The sequence below is a fragment of the Diorhabda carinulata genome, chromosome 8 (assembly GCF_026250575.1).
Source record: "Diorhabda carinulata isolate Delta chromosome 8, icDioCari1.1, whole genome shotgun sequence".
Lineage (NCBI taxonomy): Eukaryota > Metazoa > Arthropoda > Insecta > Coleoptera > Chrysomelidae > Diorhabda > Diorhabda carinulata.
In genome coordinates this window covers 3,696,831-3,720,943 of record NC_079467.1, presented here as the reverse complement: position 1 = coordinate 3,720,943, position 24,113 = coordinate 3,696,831, and the positions used below count along the sequence as shown (strand labels likewise).

Genomic DNA, 24,113 nt, shown 5'->3' with positions numbered 1-24,113 from the left:
GTTTTTTTAAATTTTTTCGAACAATTATCAATGTCCTTGGTCCTTTTTTTGTTTTCTCCAATATAAGGATCTTCTATTCATTCATTTTTTAATATTCAATATTTGTTGTGAATTTTTTTCTAAGTAATGATCTAAAAGTATACATAATCTAAAAAATGAAGAGTAATTGTTTTGATAAAGTTATAAGTCAATATAATAATAAACTTTTACTGGGCTATTTCTAACAAAATCGAATTAGTAGTATTGTTTATTTGTTTCCGCTAAATCCAATAGATGGAGTTATTTTGAACACTTACTATTTTATCATTAGTGTGGTTAATATTCTTCCACTATAAGTGTCAAATTTGGTTCATTAGAGATTGAGCCCCGTTGTTAACATAATCTGTATACTGCATTTTTGTATTTAAAATAGTTACTACTTAAACGACATCTTCACAGCGATATTGCTTGAAGCTACAGTTGTGTGACGACTTATACTGAGGAGTAATGAACTGGTCCCATGCCAGTAAATCTTCTTGTAGTGCAGGGTGAAATATTTCAAAGTTCTACTAAATCAGGGGTGTTATGTAGCAACTGGCATAGCATACCCTTAGTAGTAACCGATTTGAATTAGTTAGTTACAGATTTTGTTACCAATGAAAATATAATTTAATATAGGTAAATATTTTTTGACGTAACTAACCAAGTGTAGCAAAAAAATAGAAAAACATTTATTCCTAATAAAAAGAAATATATTAAAAATGTAAATCGCATATTATTTATAATTTTATATAGAATATCCACAACTTTAAACATGCTTTGTTCAATCCTTTTTTGTTGTATCAGTTCTTCTAATACTGACGAAAAAGGACAAATATAGAGGGTGTTCCATAAGTAATATCGGCTTTATAAAAGTAATACACTACTGAAAGGAAACATTTTATGCAATGCAAATAATGGGGCAATAATCAGCTTTTTTATCTCAACGTTTCCAGTAATACGTTTTCCTTAACTACATTTGATGTCTTACTTAACAATACTTTTTTCATATGAATTCAATATATGTATGTATGGATTTGGGGTCTCGTATACACTGCGACCCAAAGGATCTATTGTGTCCCTTTTTCTTGCTGCGATACTGGAAAGCCCAGTGTTTACAACTGATCCATCACTCCCACTCCTTTTTAAAAATCTAGAATGTGGGATGGCTGTAATTGCTATAGATCTTCGTCTTCTATTTCATATGCTCCTGGAGTTCCTCAGAGGTTTCGTCCTCTGTGTAACAAAATCTGCACGCTGCATTATCTGCTAGGTCTAGCGTCTTCAAGTGTTTGTTGAGTGTCCAGTGATTTTTCGATTGCTCTGTAGCTGATACGACAGAAGGGTTCAGGTGACCCGGAATCCATTGTAGGGTAATTTTATTTTTCTTGGTATCGGCTTTGTGGTCAGAATTCTTCAACATAGTTCTTCAAGAATAGGTAAAATATAACTACAAACTTTGCGAGGCCGTGGGCGAGGGTTCACTTAGCCCATGTCTCTGTATAGTGCAGTGTTTTCACTACAATAAAAATTAATTTGTATTATCTATATCTTTGTATCCTGGTCATTCTATTACAATTAATTGTAGTGAAAAAAAATGTGATGTACAATATAAACAAACCTGAAAACATTTTAGAAGTGATGTGCTATGTACACGAAATCAAAAACACTGTGCTAAATCTTTCTACAAGATGTTGACAGGTACTTTAAATGCTATAATTTGAAGATTTTTTGGATTGCGACCCTCTTAATATTATAAAAAACACTATGAAACTGATTATATTAACCAGAAAATCGAAATTTTAAGGCAGGTTTGTCACAGTGTAGTGTTTAGAAGATAATTTTAACCAACCTATTGTTTTGCACGTTTTAACTAACCTCATGTCCAGCATTTTATGCCATTTGACTATGTGAAAACTTCTCAAAAATACTTTTATATTAGAGAAACTAAAAGATGTAATAACTACTTTTTCAGAAAAATATATTCAATTAAAATGATATCATCAAAAACTGTCTATTTCAGGGTTTGCCAGATGGTTGTGTGAATGGAAAGCTGTTAGAGTAATTGGAAGGCTTACCTACAGCACTTATATTGTACATTCGACAGTGATTCGAATCAGAGGAGGATTAATCAGAAGTCCTTTGTACGTGAATGATTATTTATTGGTGAGTGAACGTTGTTCTATCATTAAAGAGTTGTTCCAATTCACAAGAGCGTGTGTTCAACTCTAAATTGATTCCAGCGTTGCTTCCACTATTTGAAGCACTCCTGGTAATCATCTGAAGTTATCACGCGCCCCCATACAAAGTATTGGTGGTATTTTACTAGTGTTTGCGGATATTAAAGAAAAATCCAATAACGTTCCAAGATTTATTGTAGAACAAAAAGTAGTTAATTTACACCTGTTGCTGTTGCGGAAGTTTTGTAAAAAAAACAGTTTAGGAGAAAAGCTAATCAAGAAGGTCTTTTCTTTTTAAAATGACGCCATATCTTACTGCACCTCAATTAGATTGTACAAAACGTAAAACAGTGATAGCAGATAAGAGGAAAATACTGTAACATAGTATGTAACAAGCTCCCGTTGACTTTTGTGACATTACTATACTAGAAGCACACCGCTGTGGTGAAGAAATGAGACAGAATTAGAACCTACAGATGATACCGAAGAAATAAAAAAATTGGAAAGAAAAATATCGGGGTTATGGAGTAGGTATGGCATTGAATACCTTCCTTGCCAAAAACTCTTGCACAAGCAATAAGGAAAAATTAGAAAAAAATTCACAACAAATATTGAATATTAAAAAATGAATGAATAGAAGATCCTTATATTGGAGAAAACAAAAAAGGACCAAGGACATTGATAATTGTTCGAAAAAATTTAAAAAAACAGATTTAGGAAGCTTATCGTTTCGAAACGTTTTCTATGACCAACAAGCTTGAGAAAGTTGTTACAAAATTTGTTATCATTTATCAATGTTTGAGAGTTATTCGGATAGCAATTTTTTTGCTAATCATGGAGAAAATCTTCTTCTTCTTTCATGTATTAGACGTAGACGCCTGTTTTATCTTCGACATCCTTGCCTTCTATCCTGCTCCAAGGTTTATTTCGCCCAATGGTTTCGTTCAAATATGCTGCTATTCTTAAGGCTTTAGTTATTTGGTCTCTCACTTCGTTCTCTACATCTCGATTCGTAGGTATTTGAATTTCATTACATGGTGAATTATCTGGTCGTCTACGATTAACTTACATCTTATAGGAGTGCTGGATGTGGTCATACACTGTGTTTTTGACGCAGATATTATCATATTGAAAGATTAAGCTGTGCAGTTAAACACATGTAAAAGTCTTTGAAGATCATCCCCATCTGGTAGTCATAAGGGATTTCTTTATCGTATAGTAGATGTATCACGACTTTTAGTTGTACTCGATTGAAGGCTTTTTGTAGATCTATAAAGCACATAAATGCTGGTCTGTTGTACTGAATCGATTTTTCTGTGATTTGCCTGATGACGAAGAGATGGAGAAAATACAGATCAAAAACAATTTATTTGAAGGTGCAATTTACAAAAAAATAATAAGAAAAGTTAAAAGAATATGATGTTCTATATTCTAGTATTCACTATTTTATTGAGCTGGTATTGCTGTGACCCGTAATTTTTATATTTCTCGCTCTTCTTGTACACCACTTTTGGCAGACGATTTTGTTCAATTTTGAATCGTGTTTCATCCAATAAGCATATTATTATACCAGTGATGATTTTCGGATTTCCATAGACCATTTTAATATTTAAATACTTTATTATGAAATAATGGAGCAACAAATATCACTATTGATAGTTCAAAGTATTCTAAATCATCAATTTTACTTGCTTAAATTAAATGAATTCATCGAGATTAAACTTTAACGCCAACTTTTCATTTCCCCAAAAAATGGAATATCTCGAGACTCGCAAAAGTACGCTTGATTTGTTTAACTACTTTTGGACATTCAGAAAGAAATAATTTTAGAGGGTAGTTGTAAAATTCATGTTCTTGTGGCTATGAAATTTTTTTTAAATATCACAGTTGACCATTAGAGACATTATAAATACACGTGATTGATGTCAAATGTCCTATTTGGAGACAGTATAAGTGTAGCAACGGTTAAAACAAGTCCAGTTATTTCGAAAAAACAGATCTGGGATCTTACAGAAATTTCAGCATTTGTGTGTTTTACCATCTGATATCAATAAACCGCTTGTAAAGAATCTTATGCCTGTTTAGCCTTACTTATAGTTCGTTAGATCATATGGACCTTCTTTTTTTCAAAGGTACCCTTACAGTTCTTCCTGCACCAGCCGGTCAACGATGTCCATCTTTTCCTCTAAAGCTTAATTCTGGTCTATTTCTTTTATGGCCCATATCATTTAGATCTTGCTTTTTTAATACTTCGTCACTACTTCCTTTGCCTTTTTATATATCTTGATCGAGGATGAGGGTTTTTATCGTTGTACTACGTTTCCGAATCTTCTTGCTACCATTGGACACCATATCATCCGAGTGTTCATCCTCGTTAGATAGTACATTTCCTGAGTCCTCGAATGGTTCGTGTTCCACTTGAACATCTTCTTCGGATCCGCTCGAATCACTTCCCCAATCGTCATCAGGTACTAACTTCTGAAGTTCCTTGTCAACTTGGTTAGTGAAGACTGGTCATCAGACGTAGAGATAAAGTGTCAAGTGCCGGATAGAAAAAATAACGAGCTCATTCATAAAATTCAAAAAGGTGTTTATGAACTCTGACTTAGATCTCAACCTCAGAATAAGATTCACAAAATGCTACGTAAGGTCCATGCTATTATACGATATGGAAGACTGGACACTAACACCATGAACAGATTGAGGAATTTGTGACGTAGATCTTCTGAATTCCATGGACGGAAAACCAATTAAGAAATTCTCATAAAGCAAAAATTGAACATGGATAAGAACCACAGGAGAATTAATACCACCAGAGTCAAGTTAAAATGGTCAGAAGTGATCGCAAACATCCATTAATGGATAGCAGAAGAATAAGAAGAAGTTAGATGCGAAGTAGTATTGCGCTGTTGACAAATTTTTACATCTGATTGTTCAGAATACAATTTTTAACAACGCTGTTAATTTTGGTGAAGTTAACTACATCGATGTTGAATTTACATATCTTACAAATAGTTGTACAGATTAACCCCATAAAATGCAGAGAAGTACAGAATATCGTGTTAGAGTACTGACGCAACCAAATAGAAAAGAAAAACAATGTTTCATACACTAGATCTTTTATTCATTATTTGATCAACATTCTTTTAGTGTACAAACAATAAAAATTGGAGCATTTTTAAGGTATTATAAGAGTGGACAGTTTTTTATTAAAGAAACGAATATCTATTTACAATAATTGTGTGTTATATAACTGCATAACAACCGTATGTAGCGATTCCGCATTGATTATCTCTATTCCGCGACATCCAGACATATCCGTCCATTCCCCATTCAGATCCCCAAGAATTTTTTACTATCCAATAATCTAGACCATTTGAAGTACCATAACCAACAGCTAATACTGCATGATTTAAATCGTACTCAGTATTGCCGCATATTGGATCATACAACGTACCTAAACCCAAGAAATGCTTTCAAAAAAGAAAATGTTACGATCTAAAATGTGATTTATATAATTTTTTGGAAAAATCTGGGTTACTACCATTTCCTAGAGAGAAAATCGGTTACCGGGAATAAAACCATTTCTTTTCGAAGCCTCATGCTTTTTGTGCCAATATCTACATTATTATGGGATAATTTTTGCACTAAAAACTTCTTCCCAAACATTCTAAATATAATTCTACAGCTTTTGAATTACTAGGTTCATCCATAAATTACGGTTCATAACGAATTTTTACAATAAAAAAAATGTTTATTAGTATTGAATAAAATACGTTTGGAGAGCTTAGACTTTCCTCTATTTTTCGACGTAATTACCATTTAGGTTAATGTATTTTGGCTTGCGACATACTATCTTCTTTAAGTCTGAGTCGTACAAGCTCGCGCCGAAAAGATGATTACAGACTCTTCTTCGGTTGTAAAATGCGTCCCTCTCAAGGGTTGTTTGAATCAGAAAAGAGATGGTAATCACTGGGAGCCAAGTCTGAGGTGTTTCATCTAAATCTGTACGTCCATCTTCGCACCATTTGCGTACATGTCACACACTCGCACACTTTTCCTCATACACCTCACACAGTTGGGAATTATGCTCACCGAAGAAAAGTTTTTTGCATGGTAGAAACGAATCACAGAGAGAAATTCGCACCTGGCGGGATAATCAAATGGAAGCTCCTTCTTTTAAGGCTACCAAGACAAAAATGAACGTTGTTGACAGCCAGGACGAGAAATGGGAAAAGGAGATTCAAGCTATACGCTAGACTCGCCATATCCTGTTTAGCAGCCTTCCTAGAGCTCGCAAGCTGTTCAGAATTTTATGAACAACCTGTCTATTTAACCGATGTTATGGATTCATTGTGACTGTTAATGACAAATTTGACTGAGATACTTTTAAATGAGTACTAGTTTCAACAGGTTCTACATTGTATCGATTTTACAGATCACAACGATGTTTTAAATTAGAATACATTGCTTAATATGTTATATGTTAAAGTTTCAACTATTTATTTTTAAGTGAATAATAAGCTCTATCTTCTTCTTCTTCTTCTTCTTCTCATACCGTCTACTCATTGAAAGTTGGCGATCATGTTTTTCATTGCGTCTTTGTCCCTCGCAACATGAAACAATTCTTCGACGCTGAGATTTGTCCATTCTCTTATGTTACGGAGCCAGGACTTCTTTTCCTGCCGATGCCTTTCTTTCCCTCTACTCTGCCCTGCATTATGCTCTGTAGCAGTAGGTATTTGTCGTTGTCAATGTTTTTTTTATCTTAATAATTGTCAACAACTTTCTTTCGCGACCAATGCATCTTAGTACTTTGTCGTTGTTTATTCTATCAGTCCAGGGTATCTTTAGGATGCGTCTTTGAGCTTTCAAGGTCCTGGTTTCCACTCTGTACAGTTGTACTGACCACACATAACATTCCATGAATCCTATCTGACTTGGAGGCTTAGATTACTGTTTACTGCGAACATTGAGGAGTACTTGACAAATGCCTTTCGAGCCATTTCAATTCTGATGTTGATTTCTTCATCTGGATCCATCTTATCTCTCTATCTCAACCTTAACATATTGCGTATAGTGTCACAGATCGTCAACAAATAGCTTTTTTCTCCTTATGCAACGAATATCCAATGGTTGCAATTTTTACGTCTTTCATAGTGTTACCAAGGGTAAAAAAATTCTCCAATATTTGATAAATTATTTGAATCAAGGGATGTAACCAACATTTATTTGGTACTATGTATGTATGTATGCGTACTGCATTAAATTTTCTAGTATCTATATATGAAACTGGTAGTTTTTGATTCATGATTCCTTAACAAGCTTCCTGTTTCATACAGGATGATCCCAGGTGTCAAGCTCTGAGGCTATGTAATGTCTCGTATTCAGCAAGTATTTAAATGAATATTTCCTTTTCTTACACATAAAATACGGAATCATCTTTATCCACGAGTGCGAGATTCTTGAGGTATCCATGCATCTTTCCGATCTCTTCTTCTAGTAGTCACTTGTCTTTGTCCTATGGTTTTGTCCATGCTTTTTCTCGTTTTTTTATTGACGTCTTTCCATATTGTACCGGTGCTTGTTCCACAAAACAACTCTGGTACCCAGATGTATGATTAACCAAGTTTTTTTGCTAATTTACCAGCTATCTCATTCTCTTCTGCTCCAGTGTGACCTGGATATCTCAGCAAAATCAAGAAGAACTAATTTATTCCTGCCTGATTCGTTAAATACTGAAGCACGTCTAAACAATTTTGAGAATGATTATAGAAGAATATTTGGGATCATATTACCTGAATATGAAAAAAACATGCTGAAGCTAAAAGATGAAATATCATTACCTGACGTGTAAAGTTGAAAAATATCTGTTACGTCTATAGCAACAGAGACTGGCGTTTGAATTATCGCTTTTTTCAAATCATCTTCATCTCCAGATATTATAGTTTTATAACCAGAAATTTTAACTGCATATTTGCTTTCGTTAAACATACAATTTCCATCTTCTTCTTTGTATGGATAATCGGACTCTGACATAATTCCATTTTGTTCTATGTATTTTAAACCGTTGATCATATAACCTCCACTGCAGCCGCTATCTTGATAATCGCAATCCACTAGATTTTGTTCACTTAATGAAATCAATTTTCCAGTTTTAATGAAATTTGCACCTTCCACAGTTCCCGTCTGTTAACATAAAAAAACTTCAAGCGCGAAGTTGTAACAAATTATTATACTTACAGTACTAAAAGCCCAACAGGATCCGCACGATCCTTGATTCTTTACATTCGTAACAGCTCCTTTCTTAGTCCAATCAATTGAATCCGGAATATCCCCGGTGTAATTTACTATCCCAATAGTATCAGTTAATTTGGGTTTTTGTGTTTTGTGCAAAGTCATCATTTCGATAAATTCTTGAGGAGTTAAATCTGCGAATTTAGTAACACCAAATCGGTACGTGAAATATCCTTGTTCTTCTTTTAGATTATGATTCTCTATTCTACGCAAGTTCGATTGGAAAATAGAGAAACGCTTCGATTCTTCTGCAGAGCTTTTATAGGTTTTAACATACTTCTCCTAAAAAGATTAATTTTCATTTCCAGGAGCTATTTACCACACTCTTTTACTCTACTAGTATGTGTCATACAATTGAAAGCATTTTAACCAAGGAATGCCAAACTTGTTTAGAACATTATTGTTTTGATAAACCGAAAAAACTCGTGTTTCTATTTTCATTTCCAAAGTGATTACTGGCAATGAAACTTGGGTCTATCCTGAATCAAAACAGCAATGGAAAATCTGTAATTAACCATGCCCTAATAAGACCCGTTCAGTAAACTCAAATTTCAAGATAAATTACTATTTTCATCATAATACGATCAGATCTCGTTCTGAGGAAAGCTAATGTAAACTCCAAATTTACAAGTGGTTGTTGGTATGATTGAAACATAGAGTACGTAAAAGGAATTTCAATGTTTCCTTGTATGGCTTTCTTTCTTCTCCATCATGACTACGTATTGTGTCAAAAGGTCAATTTTGATTAGCTAATTTGTGATTGCTGAAATTGTCTGTCCATATCCGCCTAAATTACCACGGCAAGAGGATTGTATGGATAGAATTCAGTAATTGTGTCTTAAGGGTTGCACTGAACTGATAAGATGAAATTCAGTAATTGTGAATCTTCTGGCAAGAGGATCGCACTGAAGTGATGAGATTAATCTCAGTAATTGTGAATCTTCTGGCAAGGGGATTGCACTGAACTGATGAAATAAAACTCAGTAATTGTGAGTCTTGTGGCAAGAGGATTGCACTGAACTGATTTGATAAATCTCAGTAATTGTGAATCTTGTGTTATGAGGACTGTACTGAACTCATGAGATGAAATTCAGTAATTGTCAATCTTGTGACAAGAGGACTGAAGTGGACTGACAGGATAAAATGTAGTAATTTGGAATCTTGTTAACTTGAGGATTGCACAAGCAATATAAGTTTTGCGCTGATTTTGCTTGCGATTTTCACGAGTTTTAATCTATTTTAAGGTCTTTGGTTATATATTCATACTTTTGAATATGTAATTGTAACATAACCATCCTTTCTCATCAAATATTTTCCATATTTCTTAAATTTGGGAAATAGATATAACACAAAAAGCGACTAAAAGACATAATAATTATATACATAATCGGTTGTATATTTCAATAGGAATACTAACCGCTCAATCAAGAGTTCTTTGACTCATTTCTTGAGATGAGTCAATCCACGTTTTAACCATTTTTTGTAAACTTAAGTAAAGCTTTAACTTTTTATCAGTTACTTGACTTTCCCAATGGCTTTTCGGTCTTCCTCTGGGCCGGTTTCCTAATTGCTTTTATTCTGTTATTTCACTTTTATTTTTCATATGTTTTAAGGTTCCTAGCCGTCTTATTCGCTTCTATAAATAGTCTCTTTATTCAAGATTTCTCTAATTTCAGCCTCATAAAGATTCTACCTAATTTTTGGCCCATATATTGCTCATCATTTTTCTTTCGAAGGTGTGGAGTTTTTCTTCATCAACTTTTATTAGAATCATCGTTTCTCCTCCATAGGTTACTGTTGGCCTTATTGCTATCATTATATTGTCATTTTAGTACGTCCTCTACTTTTTGTATAGCATAAGAAACCGGAATTTATGGTATGCTCGGTAATCTGCTTAGATCCTTTGAGTAATTTCCTCTCCTCGTTCATTATGGTTGTTAACTGTTTAATATATATTTCCCTACTGCTATATTTTGTGCCATTATGTTTTCTTTTACTAGCTTCCTGCTCGATCTTCAAGAATTTTTCCTCTAGACACTTTTTATTTCTCATTATTATCGCTAGCTCATCTGCATATGCTAATATCTTTATTGATAATTGTACCCATCAGCTAGCAGTCTATTTATTACTCTGACTCGTGATATATTGAATAGAGTTGCTGAAAGTCCGTCACCCACGGATCTTATCAAATTCTTACATTCAATCATCATCATTTTGATAAGCTCTATTAATGTTTTTGGAACTTGCAATTTTGACATATCTTTTAGTAGATGTCTCTTTTTTTATTTAACAAAACAAAATTAATTAACAAAATATGGAAAATATTTGATAAAAAAAGTGAGAGATTGGTATAGTCTTAGTGATACGTGGCGAATACTTTTAACAGGCTACATTTGACTATATAGTTTTAAGAAATGTCTCTAGATGGCAATATACGAGTGCCGTTTTTTGAGATTGAGATATTTGTCATATCTGTGGACAAGCTTTTCAATACCATCTTCAGGGTATAAGAAGAAAGAAAGAAAGAAAGCTGCCGCCAATGGATTCTAGTAGTCCTCATCGGTTTGAAAGCGCTTCCCACCAATCCACGTCTTGAGTTCAGGAAAAAGATGAAAGCAGTAAAGGCGAATCTGCATTTTTCTTTAACCATTCTCTCAACTCGTCGAACCAAGTCATCTGAAACGACATATTTACTTCCTTCATCATGCACATCAATCAAACTTTCGATACCATTCACGTACATCATCACTCATAAAGTTTTTCCCATATACATGATTCATTCTTTGATGAATTTCTGCTGCAGTATGGCCTTCAGCTTGTATAAAACGAATCACACTTCGTAATTCACACTTGGTGGGAGCATCAATTATGGCGGACATGTTTACGTGGCTGTAGCACAACGCCGACTGACGCCTGAATGTCAACAATGGCGCAGTGTGTAGTGCGAGAGCTTCGCAGTCTCCTACAGCGCAAGTCTGCTAAAAGTTATTTGTTTTTGATATTTAAAACAAATTTGGAGCAAAAATATTTTGAACCTAACAAGTATACTTAATAATTTGAATTACCTTAAAGTTTCCCCATTCTTCTTCATCGTTTAATGCCTGAGAGACCGTGATCAATGTTAATATTATAACAAACTGTTTCATTTCGATGGAAGATTATTATTCAATTTTATTTTTAAAAATTATTTATATTATATATACTTTCCGAAATAAGTTATTTCTTCAATGACACTGAGAGAACTGTATAATTTTCTCTTAGCGGTTTCCATTTATATACGATTTTTATCATTTGGAATATTAATAATAATGAAAAAATATCATTCATGGCGAAATTATTTTGTAAATTTGTTTATCGTAGACATAAACAATTTAGAAATTGTTTACCTCGACTTCTAATTGGAGTTGAATAGGTCAAATGGGAAATGGAAAAAACTCATATGGACAAAGCTGGTCTATCGGCTTTGGAAGCAGTATGATGTAAACATTTCTAAACGGTTCCATACGAGTTGCATTCTGTGGTCAAATTTCAATCAAGATTACAGTTAAGGGTTGTATATGAATTGCTTCCCGAAAACCTTCCAAGGAATGTGATACGGAATACTTCTGGAAACTAATTATACTTCCCAGGATTATCGATATCTAAATATTGAATTCTGGTTAACCTAGAGCCTAAGTAAAATACATATTACCAACTTATTAATCATAATACCTCCTACCATGGATTGGGATGAATATAAAATAATTGGTTGAAATTTGAGAGAGGAGGAGAGTTGGTCAACGGACCAAATGTGGACCAATATTTGGAAGTCGATCATTAACAGATATGGTAGCCAAAAATGGACCAATGAATACAACCAAGCTTCATCCCAGTCTTTAGCCAAGGTTGTACCAAGAAGGGCTTACAAGCTTGGCCCAGTCTTGACTAGCACACGTGGCCGAGTTAAAGCAATCAAGCATGAGCCAGCCTTGGCAGTGATGCTTGTGCCAATGGTAGTAACCAAGTCTTATTATTCCAGACATTTGCCAAGACTGGGCCAAGCCAGACTTACGAGCTAAATCTGCACAGCCTTGCGCCAATCTTGGCCCATAACTGGCCCCACCTGTTTCTTCTTGTATGGGAACCTGAGCTAAACAAAGTCAGTTAAGGGCTGGTATACATTGGGCGCTTAGCATTACCTTCGCGTTGGGACCACTCAAATACCTCTTCTGGTGTTTTTATTTCATAGATACATGAATTTACACACGTCGCGCTCAAGTTTTGATATAAATTTCAAATTTAAAACAATATTTACACAAACTTTTGATTTTTGTTACTTTTTTGTGCGTTAATTTTTTTTTTATTTAGTTGTATACTAAATACCATATCTATAATAATTCTTATTGATCAATTAACAACGATTTACTCCCTCACATGGATTTTGCACGAAAATTTGATACTAATAAGCTATTTTTATGCTGAAATGCCGACAAGTATAAAAACCGCAAACCTGTCTCCTGTCCATTCTCATGAAAATTAATAGTAGACAGCCATTTACGGAAAATAAATCTTTTTCAAAAAACCATAGACAAATAAAACAATCTGTCAACTAATCGCAAACCGGTGTATCAGATCAGAAACACACTGTCAGAATAATGATTGGCTTTAAAGAAAAATCGCAAACGGATAGATTCGTTTTGATTTGTACTACCAGAAAAATACTATTAAATACTTTGCGACCCCCCAAAAAAGCGAATAAAAAGTAAAAATCATTCTCTCGGAAAACCTATACCTCTGGCAGAAAAGTGGAACCTAATTTGTACTATGTGCTTATGTCAAATTTTCTGTTTGCACCACTCTAAAAAAATGCGGATCAGCTGCTCCAATGGTCGTACTTTCTGCGCATGATCAGTAGGAAATCCAGATTCGCTTTGTTTCCATTTGTACTACCTATAAATTATCATTAACTAATTTGCGCACTCAGGTAAAGTGGAGAACAAGTAACGAGTGTCTTAAATAATTATAATTCTTACAGAAAAAAAAACTAGATTGTTGAATTATGATTTTCTACCCTACATGCGCGAAAATTACGACCATTATTGCAGTTGATACGCCCTTACAAAATCATTTTTGTCTCAATTTTTGGAGTGGTGGAAATAGAAAATTAGATATATTTTCTTCTTCTTCTCATGCCGTCTTCTCATTGGATGTTGGCGACCACGTTTTTAAATGCATCTCTGTCAGCCAGGACTTCTTCTTCCTGCCGATGCCTTTCTTTCCCTCTACTCATTCCTACATTATATTCTGTAGCAGTAGGTCTTTGCCGTTAAGTAAGATGTTTTTCTTATCTTAATAATTGTCAACAACTTTCTTTTGCGACCATTGCGTGTTAGTACTTCGTCGTTGGTGATTCTGCCTATCCGGGGTATCTTCAGGATGCATCTATAGAGCCATATCTCAAAAGTTATTTGATCATTTGAGCTTCCAAAGACCAAATTTCCACTCCGTACAGCAGTACTGATCACACATAACATTCCATGAATCTATTCCAATTTATATACCAGAAGTTTTTCGAGAGTTTTCTCATATTTTTCGCTTTTAAGGGAGGAGCAAATTATTTAATAGTATTTAAACAATTTTGAGATGCGGTTAACTGTAAACGACAAAGTAAGAGTTGTAATTTAAAAATCTATATGATTAAAATTTGTTCAATTTAGTTTATTCGTGCTTAAAGAAAAACCATTTTGTAACGGTTTTGTAAGGTCATTAAAAAATAGTTAATTGTAGAACACGATAAATCTAAAACGAGTAATTCGAGTCGATTAACAAACACGTACAATTAGAAACGAGACGCGAAAATATAACAAACCTTGTGTCTATAACATTCACCTTTTGATTAATATTTTTGATATTTTCCACAAATATTCTGTTCAGTATAATAAATAAAGAGACAATTGTATTGTTGTCAAGATGGTGGTACTCCAAAATTATAAGAAATTCGATCTAAAAACATATTGCGTTATTAATATTTTGCTAGGAGTATTTTTTCGAGTGAACAGATTGATATTTATCTTGTTATCAGAACACGAAAACAACAATCGTCTGTAATGTAGGAATTTACAAACTAATTTGTTTGCTTCAGTCATTATCAACATTTTGTGTATGAGGTGGAAATAAATAGCGATGAGAGATTAAAAAGTTTGATTCGATTTAAATATTTCTACTAATCTATAATTACACACGATATAAGGGTGATTCCGTTCTAACTGTGATTTTTTGTATTCAAAATTTCAAGATTTTAAAATTTAACTTTTCTAACTTTTTTATGCATATTATTCATCTATTTTACTGTAAAAATAAAACTCTAAGAGGAATTTACTACAACTTCAAAGTATCACGAGCAAGACACATATGTCGGATTTTGAGTTCCACGGTACTGACTCATTTATCCACGGTACTGACATGGTAACTTAAGATATTAAACAACAAGTGCATCAATTTTCCTCAGTTTGATCATAAACATTAGAATTTATAAGGTAATTAGTTTAAATCATTTGTTACGACAAAAAAAATTAATAATTTATCGGTAAATTCTAGGAATGGACATGACACGGTACTGACATTCAAGTGATGTAGTATAAGTTTTCTTTAAGTGGCAAGTTATATTGTATAAAAATAATGTTTAAATATCTTAAGAATTATTCAATTAACACAAAATTTTTATTAATTGATTATTAATTAATGACTAGTACAAAAAAACAATACAGGACATTGAATATCACAGTTAGAACGGAATCACCCATAAACTGTACTCTAAAATAGTCTGGCTGATTTCACTGTTTACATTAGATGTTTCACCTAAGGTACTTAACACCTAGTACGAAAAGGCCGGCTACTGCATATATTATACCCTGCAGTGCAGGGTATAAAAAAATTGAAATTGCATAATTTAAATAATAATCTAAGCAAACACAACATTTTTTCTCACTTATCTTGTAATACCAGTCAATTCAGCTTACACACATGAACGAGTTCTGTGCGGTTTTTACATGACCCACGGTCTAAAACAATAACATCTTCAACTGAAAAATATCCAGTGCACATACGTAGATTTCTAGGAATTAGGCGGCCATAAGTCGAAATTCCAATAATCGACTAATAACAAACAATTTTTTTCCTGGAATAGTTGACTACCTGACGAACAATAGCCAACCCCATCCACATCCCTAGACTGCGCGAGCGCGCTGCATTACTAGTCGAAACTTGATTATCGTACTTACTGCACGTGAAAGTTCTTGACGCCCTTTTCGTATATCATTTTCTTCGGTAAATATTTGCTTGTTTAAGTGATAAATACCAATAATACAGGTAAGCCTTTATTAAATTAATATGAAATTGTATTAAATATATTGTCAATAAATAACTTAATGAGCCGTCAATAATACCCTTTTTTAGAAATGTTTTTTCTTTATTTTTCAATTTCAATCGAAAAAAAACTTTACTTCCGCACCTTTCCGAGTTACATTTTTGATTTCATTATATAGTATAAAGTCTTATAAAGAAAACTGCTTAAAATCAGCTGCTAGTTTTTGCTAGTTTTAAAAAAAAACGAGTTCGAAATTATTTTGACAAAAATAAGAAAAAATCGGATTTTATGTTTTTGTGTTAATATTATTTTTTTATTGTTATTAGGTTCACCTGGCTGCTCGGGGGTGAAAATGTTGACCCGTAAATACCTCTTCGATAAAATGAACGAGCAACATTCATTATCGATAAATGAAAAAATTAAATATTTAGAAAATTATTTACTCGTGTGTTACGGGGACACAGAAGAACATAAAAATGTGATAAAAAAGAAGTTTTCGTATTTTAAATGTGATTTGATAAAGAGGTGGGGGTCTCGGGCGCATAGAATACTTGAAAACTTTTTGGCGGCCAATAATTCTTGGTTCTAAGACAGTACGAAATTATTCGAGCAACGAACAAAAGATTCTATCCACATTATGAATTATTATTGAAGGCCAAAGAAGATTGCTACCCACCCAAGGAGTCATTACGAGCGACGTCTACCTGCGCAGAAGGAAACCTACAATCTTTGTTGGATCACACTGTAACCAGGTTACTATTAATATCCGACCCATTTATTAGTTCCATAAGAAAGACCAAAAAAACCGCTTCAAAATTATTTTTGCCTGAGCCAATGCAGCTATTAATTCCTGCTGAGCCAAACCGACCAATGGAAATTGATGAAAGCGGCGAAAATTTAAATGTAGATGAATAAGTCTCCAATGTATGATTGATTGTTTTTCGTGATTATCTATTTAGCTTATGTAACTATATTTATTGTATAACGAATGTAAAGATCCTTTTAATAATATAATATATTTGCTTACTCATTAGAACAAAATAAACTTTGTTTTATTTAATAATACATACCTGAAAGTATTACTAAAACGTAGACAGCTGTCCCTCCTTGGGGAAAGCCGTGAGTATGTCATAAGTATTTTCAATATAATATTAAAAAACACTTTGAAATCAACTTCGATCTCGAATAAAATATTTTTTGATAAAAAATCACAAGTAGGTGCGCCTAACCACCGTGCATCAACAAATAATTTCGATAACTTATTCCAAACACAGAATTCTTTTTATGTAACTATTTTGTGATATAAATATCACGTAAAATAATTTTGGCCGCCTAAATCCTGAAAAACGATCTATGTGCAGTGCAGTACATTATTTCAATCTCATGTTAAAACTAGTGGATAGTTGGGATATCTTAAAGATAAACAGTAATCGGTTTGAAAACGATGTCAGGTTTATATTTGCAAATGGTTGGGCATGCCGAAACTTTACTGGACGTCTCTAGCACTCATAATAGCACTGTTATAACTTTTTACAAGTGGAATATTTTTACTCCGTACTCATCTTTTTTTACAACGTACCAATTGCTTGCTTACGTCACCAGCGCCGATCAAGTTTCTCCCGACAAGATATATCAGCATCCACACCACGTTGTTTAGTTTAGTCGCGTCATGTGATTTTAGTCGTATTTTTTGTCAGGATGTCGAAAGCCTGGACCGACAAAGGTTCGTTACAAATATGGTATTGCACTAAAATGTACCAACATCACTATTACAGCACCAAATGAGATATTTTGAGGTATCTCTAAGGGAGAAAAATCACCGAAAAATGGTGTGATGCAATGAAGAAGGGCAGTAAAAGGAAGGTAAATAGGTACTTTCATTTCTAAATAGCATATTAAAAAACTTGTAACTTACGATACAGGGTAGCTTTTTTAGAGCAGTTTTTTTGCATTGGCATGTCGTCAAAATGTGATACGGACATAATTTAAAAAAAAACTTCTATAGAACCACATTCTTCATGTAAGTTGATTGACAACTTTCGCTAGCTATCGGGCATTAACTAAATTAATAAAATCTAGGGGTACCATATCTTTCAGAAAACAATAGTATGTCCTTATGTTATTTTAACTATTTTGTGATGAAAATCAGATACTTTTTTACTCGTATATCATAAGTCCAACAAAATCAAAGTCGAATTTGCTCCATATCTTTATGGAGTGTGTTTGTAATTGAACTCCTTCTAAACGGCTGGACAGATTTTGATGAAATTTTTTGTGTGTATTCAAGGGGGATCGAGATTGGTTTAGATTCATAATTCGATAAACCAAATAATATTTTATCAACTATTTTTAAATTGTTATTGATGCTAGAACGTTTTCCATAAAATTCCGGTAGACTACGCTGCAGTCGTGTTAGATCTTCAACTAGAAGAAGACGATAGAAGGCGATAACTTGGTTAGCGAAACGCGCGTCAGACAGTGTAATTATTTAGTGTTGGTGTAGTGGTAGTGTTAACAGTGTTCGCATTCAGCGGACGTAGCGCTTAGAGCTACTGCCCCATACCGTTTATTTCATGGAGCTTTAATTGATTTTTCTCATCCTCATGATCTAATTCAATATTTTTTCTTCTAAAAAGGCTACAGCTTAACGTTTCATCACAGAACACAATTGATTTAACAAATTTCTAGTCTGGTTCTGTCTGAGTTTTTGTTCATTTTTCTAGCGTTTCAGCTCCGCTACCGCAACCTAGCACAAATTAAAAGCGCTCTGAGGCTTCCACTCAGAACGTGTTGAGTTTGTAGCCAAATTATTCCACTAGGGTTGTACAACAGCTGCACAACGGTTTCGTCCGGTGAATGCGACCAGGGTCAATTTTACAATCCAGGGTAAAACTGGAGATTAAATTAAAGTTTCAACTCTAGTTTGAATCAAGAATAAACAAGATTGTTCTATTTTACAGATTCCAGTTAAACAGGTATTTTTCTACCAGTTGTCGAGGGTATTTAATGATGAAAATAACAAAAACGGTCATGTTTTTGACAGAACCACAACAAATTTAAAAAATATGGGACAATTTAAAGATTCGCTCTAGAACGAATAACTATTTTTTGTCGTAGCGTAGACAATATTGATAATTTCTTTATCGAGTTTATCAAATATAAAGAGCAAATCTTGAATCATTCTATCAAAACCCTTCATAATATTGTAAAAATGTAAACAATTTAAAAAAGTTAGGTTCGGATCCACCCTTTTATGTTAAACTGAAGTTTAAACTGCCCCTGGACACCATTAACGTTTAAACCGAAGGTTTAAACTTCACTTGTAAAATTGGTACTCGACGGTAAGGTCGGTAAGTTGCTTAACTTAATTAGTTTGTCTCCCAGCTTCAACCACAAAAAAGAAGAAATTCATAAATTATGTCAATGACTTTCTGAAACTTCAGGTTGTATAAAATAAACATTAGTACAAAGATTATATACACGCATAAATATAATCGAATTTTCAAATTCATTTGAAATTATGGAGCCAAGTACTTATTGTGGAGCATCTGACGATCATGTTCATTATGATAATTATGAACTTATTGCTGGAAAAGCAATTAAATTGTTCGAAGTTGACGGTATCGATGAAAATACCCTTTGGATTGATATGAAGAATTGTTCAGGTATTTCAAAATTAGATTATAATTTCGATACCCAATAAATATGTTATGAAATCAAGGTGATAGTATTGGAAAATTAATTTACAGGATCAATGGATGAAATAACATTCTCATTACTTCCGAACTTACAATTGATTAGCATGGACAAGTGTGATATAAAAAGCTGTTCAAAAGCATTCTCTCAAAATGAGAAATTAGAAACATTGCATATCAATAAAAGTAAATTTCCATTTGAGGCCATAACATTTGAAGGCAATAGAGGAATAACAACATTGCACATACAAGATATTAAATCGCCTTTAATTGCATGCTTTCAACATTTAAACAAATTGGAACATCTTTCTTTGGAAGGGTGCAATCTAGAAACTATAAATAAAGAATTTTTAACTGGATTAGATTCATTGAAAGGTCTTTCTATTTCAAAATGTCACATAAAAACAATTGAAACTGACACTTTTCGAGACTTATTGGAGTTAGAGGGACTTGATATAAGAGATTGTGAAATATCGGAGATAACTTCTGATGTTTTCAACAATTTGCCCAAATTAAAGTTTTTATCATTCCATCACAACAAAATTGACTCTGAAATAAACTTGAATAATCTCAATCAATTGGAATCTCTGCAAACAATTCACTTTGATATTAACATCTATAGATCCTTGCTTTATGATAATTTTCCCAATTTGAAGAATGTTAAAATTGGATATGATGATGAAGAAAATATTGAGGATGAAGACATAATAGAAATGTTGAAATCCAAAAATATTAGCACTGAATATGTATTTTGTGGTAGTATTGACTATAATAGTGATGAAATGGAAGAATGTTACTAAATGGTAACATCGAAATCAATGCTACGAAATTAAACCTAAAAGAATGCCATTTATAGTAATTTAAGAGTACAATAGGTTTGCTAATAAGTGAACCTGTATAAACAATAGGGAACATGCATGTATTCTCTTTATATTTTTAATTCACTCTTTAGATAGGTATAACTCAATAAAAAATATATATTCTATTGGAAAATCCCAACTCTACAGTTATTTTGGTAGCAGCTGCATGAGGCAACTGTAGTTTTTTTATTATGAATAGTTGGCATTGCTGCTAATGACATTTAAGTGCTGTCATCTTGACTTTCATTTTTACTTCATGTATTCCCATTGATTTTTAATTTGAATTTATATTTTCAAGAAATTAAAAACTGAACTTAAAAAGTTTGTTCAGATTAGAACATGAAAATCACTTCATCAAAAAAATCCAAATAATATTTAAAATGTCGGTTAAATTTGACTTGTACTAAAAGCCACTAATATTCGCGGGCTTTGGATGATATCCTGTCCTGTATTCACGAAAATTACGATGTGGGCGACATCTGTTAATTTTCTTTCAAATTTCAATAGAGGTGAACAACAAAGCCAGAATACAAACTAATTTTGTTGATTTACAAATAGAAACTGTTATTTGACATTTTAGTCGAAATAGTAAAATAATATACTTGTTTAAAGTGCTCTTCTGAGATAAAAACAAACACACATCCAAAAAGGTTAGATGTATATGAAAAAAATCAGGTCATTGATGGGTCATACAGTATTCCAAATATGTGGCACTAAACTTGTTCCAATAATGATGCAAAACATATGCATGTTTTAAAAATCATCTACTCCAAAAGAATGGGAGTATTGGGCCCAAATTATAGAGAAGTGTTCAAGAAGGTTGAAAAATCATCCACGTCAAAATAATAAGAACATTGAGCTGGAATTCTTTTTTCAGTGTACATTCCATAGAAAATTATTTATAAAAACTAATTTAAATCGATTTTTGAGATGGATTGTCGTCGTCTCTAAAACTCTGGCATTTCAACAATTTTGCCGCCCTAGGCCTGGTCCCCAAGGGCCTAGACGTAAATTCATTACTGAATATAACTAAACATTTTTGGTACCTATAGTCTTTGAACTATCTTTTTCTGAATATATGAATAAATAACTTTATCAAAAAAATATTTTTCTCAAACGTGTTTTTTTTTTTCATTGATTACCTATTATTTCACCTAAATAAACCTGTTCCGTTTTGAGTGGAAGAATAGTCACGTTATATATGACCAACATGGCAGTCAAAGGGTTAAATAAAAATATTTTCTTAATAAATAATTTTAATGATACATGGAATTATAAAGTATGTTTTTAAAATAAAAATATTACATAAGATATATGATAAGCATGATTTTTTGTTAATTGTCTTAGGTAAAATAGATAAGAAACCCGTTTCTTTGAAATCAGTAATACACAAGATGTATATCTCATCAACAGTATTGTGCTTCTCATATTTTCTAATTAACCAGTAATTAATGAGGTGTGTTTATCGACTTTTTTTTGCGTTTGGAATATGACTTTGAAATCTTCGACTACTCAAATGAAGACAGATGACCCCCGTTTTGAAAAATGGTGACAAAAGTGACAATTTTGAACATAATATACAATGAGACTAATTCTGAAATAGAGCTGTCCCTCAGTAGTTAATGAGGTTGAATCTTAGCAAATTTCATCTTTGAATTATCAAGATTCATAATTTTAAATAATCCGTAGAACCTCCTAATGCTTACAAGCACTCACAATATTATCGCGCATCTTCCAGGCAATATTGGTTCTACAAAAAAGTTAGGAAAGTATTGTACTTAACTTTCTTCTTAGGAGTTGCTGTTCGATGAAGAAATGTTGAATGAAATAAATCTTCACACACACAATGTAACCCTTGTAAAATTCAGAGCCTTTTTGGGTATTTTGATATATACATACATTTTCAAATCCAATAATAAGGACCCAGAAGCACTGTTTGTTACAGATGGTACCAAACGTGACATTTACAGATGCACTATGTCATTGTAACGAGTTTTGGAAATTTATGCTTCTAAATGTTCTTGATTTCAGGTCTCTTCCTATTTAAAATTAGTTTCTTTCAAATTATAAAACAGAAGAGACCTAAAATCAAAAACATTTAGAAACATAAACAGATCAAAAGGTCTCAGAAATTAGTTTTTAACATACCATCGTTTTGACAAAACTGCAGATAAAAATAAATGAAAAAAGAATGATAAGACCACTGCAATATACTGGGTTTTTCAAAAAATTTTCATAATAAGCCAAGGATGCTCTATTGGAGAATATGCTTGCATGTTGGTTGGTTTCAAAGATTGTTGCAAATTTCCTATTACAGGTTTTTGTGCGCTGATTGCCACACTTTCATTTATGGCAATTGCATTGTGGGTAATTTTCTAGATTGCGCTCAATACACTCTAAAATAAATTTTACTATAAATAAGTTTTATTTGCATTTATAAGATTACTAGATAGAATTTCTGCTATTTTTATTATTTATTTGAACTATTTTTACTATTAGATAGTTTTTATTGTGTATTTTTCAATGTTAAAAAATAAAGCCTTGTTATTGCAATTTGTTTTGTTTTTAATATTAATTTTAACTCTAATGAATTTAATGAGTAAAATTATCCAAAAATTGATGCCAGATACGTGATTGCCGAGCTTCACTTTACCAGTTATGAAACAAAAAGGTCACCTCACCAGTTACAGGTTAAATTTATACTAAAGAGAAGTGACATGTCCATAAAAATCATTTATATGTAAACAATAAATACAAAAATATGTTAAATATGATTGAATCAGTTTGATTTCTGAATAAATTGGTACAGTAATGATTACGTATTGTATAATTAGTCTTGATGGGGAGAATAAAATTTTGTAGACAAAATGGGAGAAATTGAATCACCGAATCTTTTGGTAAAAGAGTCTTTGTTATTTCTAAACTCCATTTCTATAACTTTATCATAAAACCTTGACAACTTCACAGCGTTTGAAGTACCTGCTGCCAAATACCTAGTTTGTCGACAATCCATCAAAATTTCATCACATCCTAAGTGACTTGCCATATGTTCTTGGCGCGTCTTTCTATCATCAACTTGATCTAGTTTTGTACCTTAAATCAAATTATTCATTATATTTACTCAATACAAAAAACAATCAAATTACCAATGACAATATATGGTATTGAACTGTGCCCTATAAAACTTTCTTGGTCAAAGTTGTCCATTGCTGATAGACTAGTCATTAACGGAACGTTTAAACTGTTAGAGTCTTTTGTTTCTCTTCTATTCCTACTCATCTCTTTGATCCATTTACGTAGATTCCTTTCAGATTTTTGATTTGTTAAATCGTGTACTAATATAGCACCATGGCAGGGATTGTAAAATACTGATCTAGCGTTTCTATGGGCATGACTACCCCCGATATCCCAGAATTCTAGGAAAAATGTTTTTTGTTCTTTCATACCTTCTTTGTATTCGTGTAATTTAACTTCAACAGAACAGCCAACTGTCCAACTTGGCGATTTAAGAGGCTCACTGTGAGCTGCTAAATGCACAAACGAAGTTTTACCTACACCTGAATCACCTAAAACTAATATTCTCACCCTGTCAATAACAGACATTATATTAATTTAGATTTTTCATGTATTTTATAAAAACTAAAGTTTGTTACACCATAACCTCAAATAATACGTGTCAAATTCTTCTCTTCTTAACTCACATACAATGAATCTATCA

General features: G+C 32.8%; 3 protein-coding genes across 3 annotated transcripts; 1 reads left to right on the top strand and 2 right to left on the bottom strand.

Annotated features, from left to right (window-relative positions):
• Nucleotides 1–5,443: 5,443 nt before the first annotated feature.
• LOC130897409 (procathepsin L-like) lies at nucleotides 5,444–11,641 on the bottom strand. The gene is made up of 4 exons (XM_057806246.1): nucleotides 11,561–11,641; nucleotides 8,442–8,777; nucleotides 8,045–8,387; nucleotides 5,444–5,655 (listed from the first exon to the last, which is right to left on the bottom strand). Exons 1-4 carry the CDS (start codon nucleotides 11,639–11,641, stop codon nucleotides 5,444–5,446), a joined length of 972 nt encoding a protein of 323 aa, XP_057662229.1.
• Nucleotides 11,642–19,278: 7,637 nt separating this feature from the next.
• LOC130897255 (leucine-rich repeat and immunoglobulin-like domain-containing nogo receptor-interacting protein 1) lies at nucleotides 19,279–21,512 on the top strand. Its single transcript, XM_057806014.1, has 2 exons — nucleotides 19,279–19,505; nucleotides 19,590–21,512. The coding sequence occupies exons 1-2, from the start codon at nucleotides 19,361–19,363 to the stop codon at nucleotides 20,333–20,335; spliced, it is 891 nt and encodes a 296-aa protein (XP_057661997.1). The 5' UTR covers nucleotides 19,279–19,360; the 3' UTR covers nucleotides 20,336–21,512.
• Nucleotides 21,513–21,633: 121 nt separating this feature from the next.
• LOC130897256 (rab-like protein 3) lies at nucleotides 21,634–24,103 on the bottom strand. Its single transcript, XM_057806015.1, has 2 exons — nucleotides 23,542–24,103; nucleotides 21,634–23,488 (listed from the first exon to the last, which is right to left on the bottom strand). Exons 1-2 carry the CDS (start codon nucleotides 23,996–23,998, stop codon nucleotides 23,226–23,228), a joined length of 720 nt encoding a protein of 239 aa, XP_057661998.1. The 5' UTR covers nucleotides 23,999–24,103; the 3' UTR covers nucleotides 21,634–23,225.
• Between the last annotated feature and the right edge of the window lie 10 nt (nucleotides 24,104–24,113).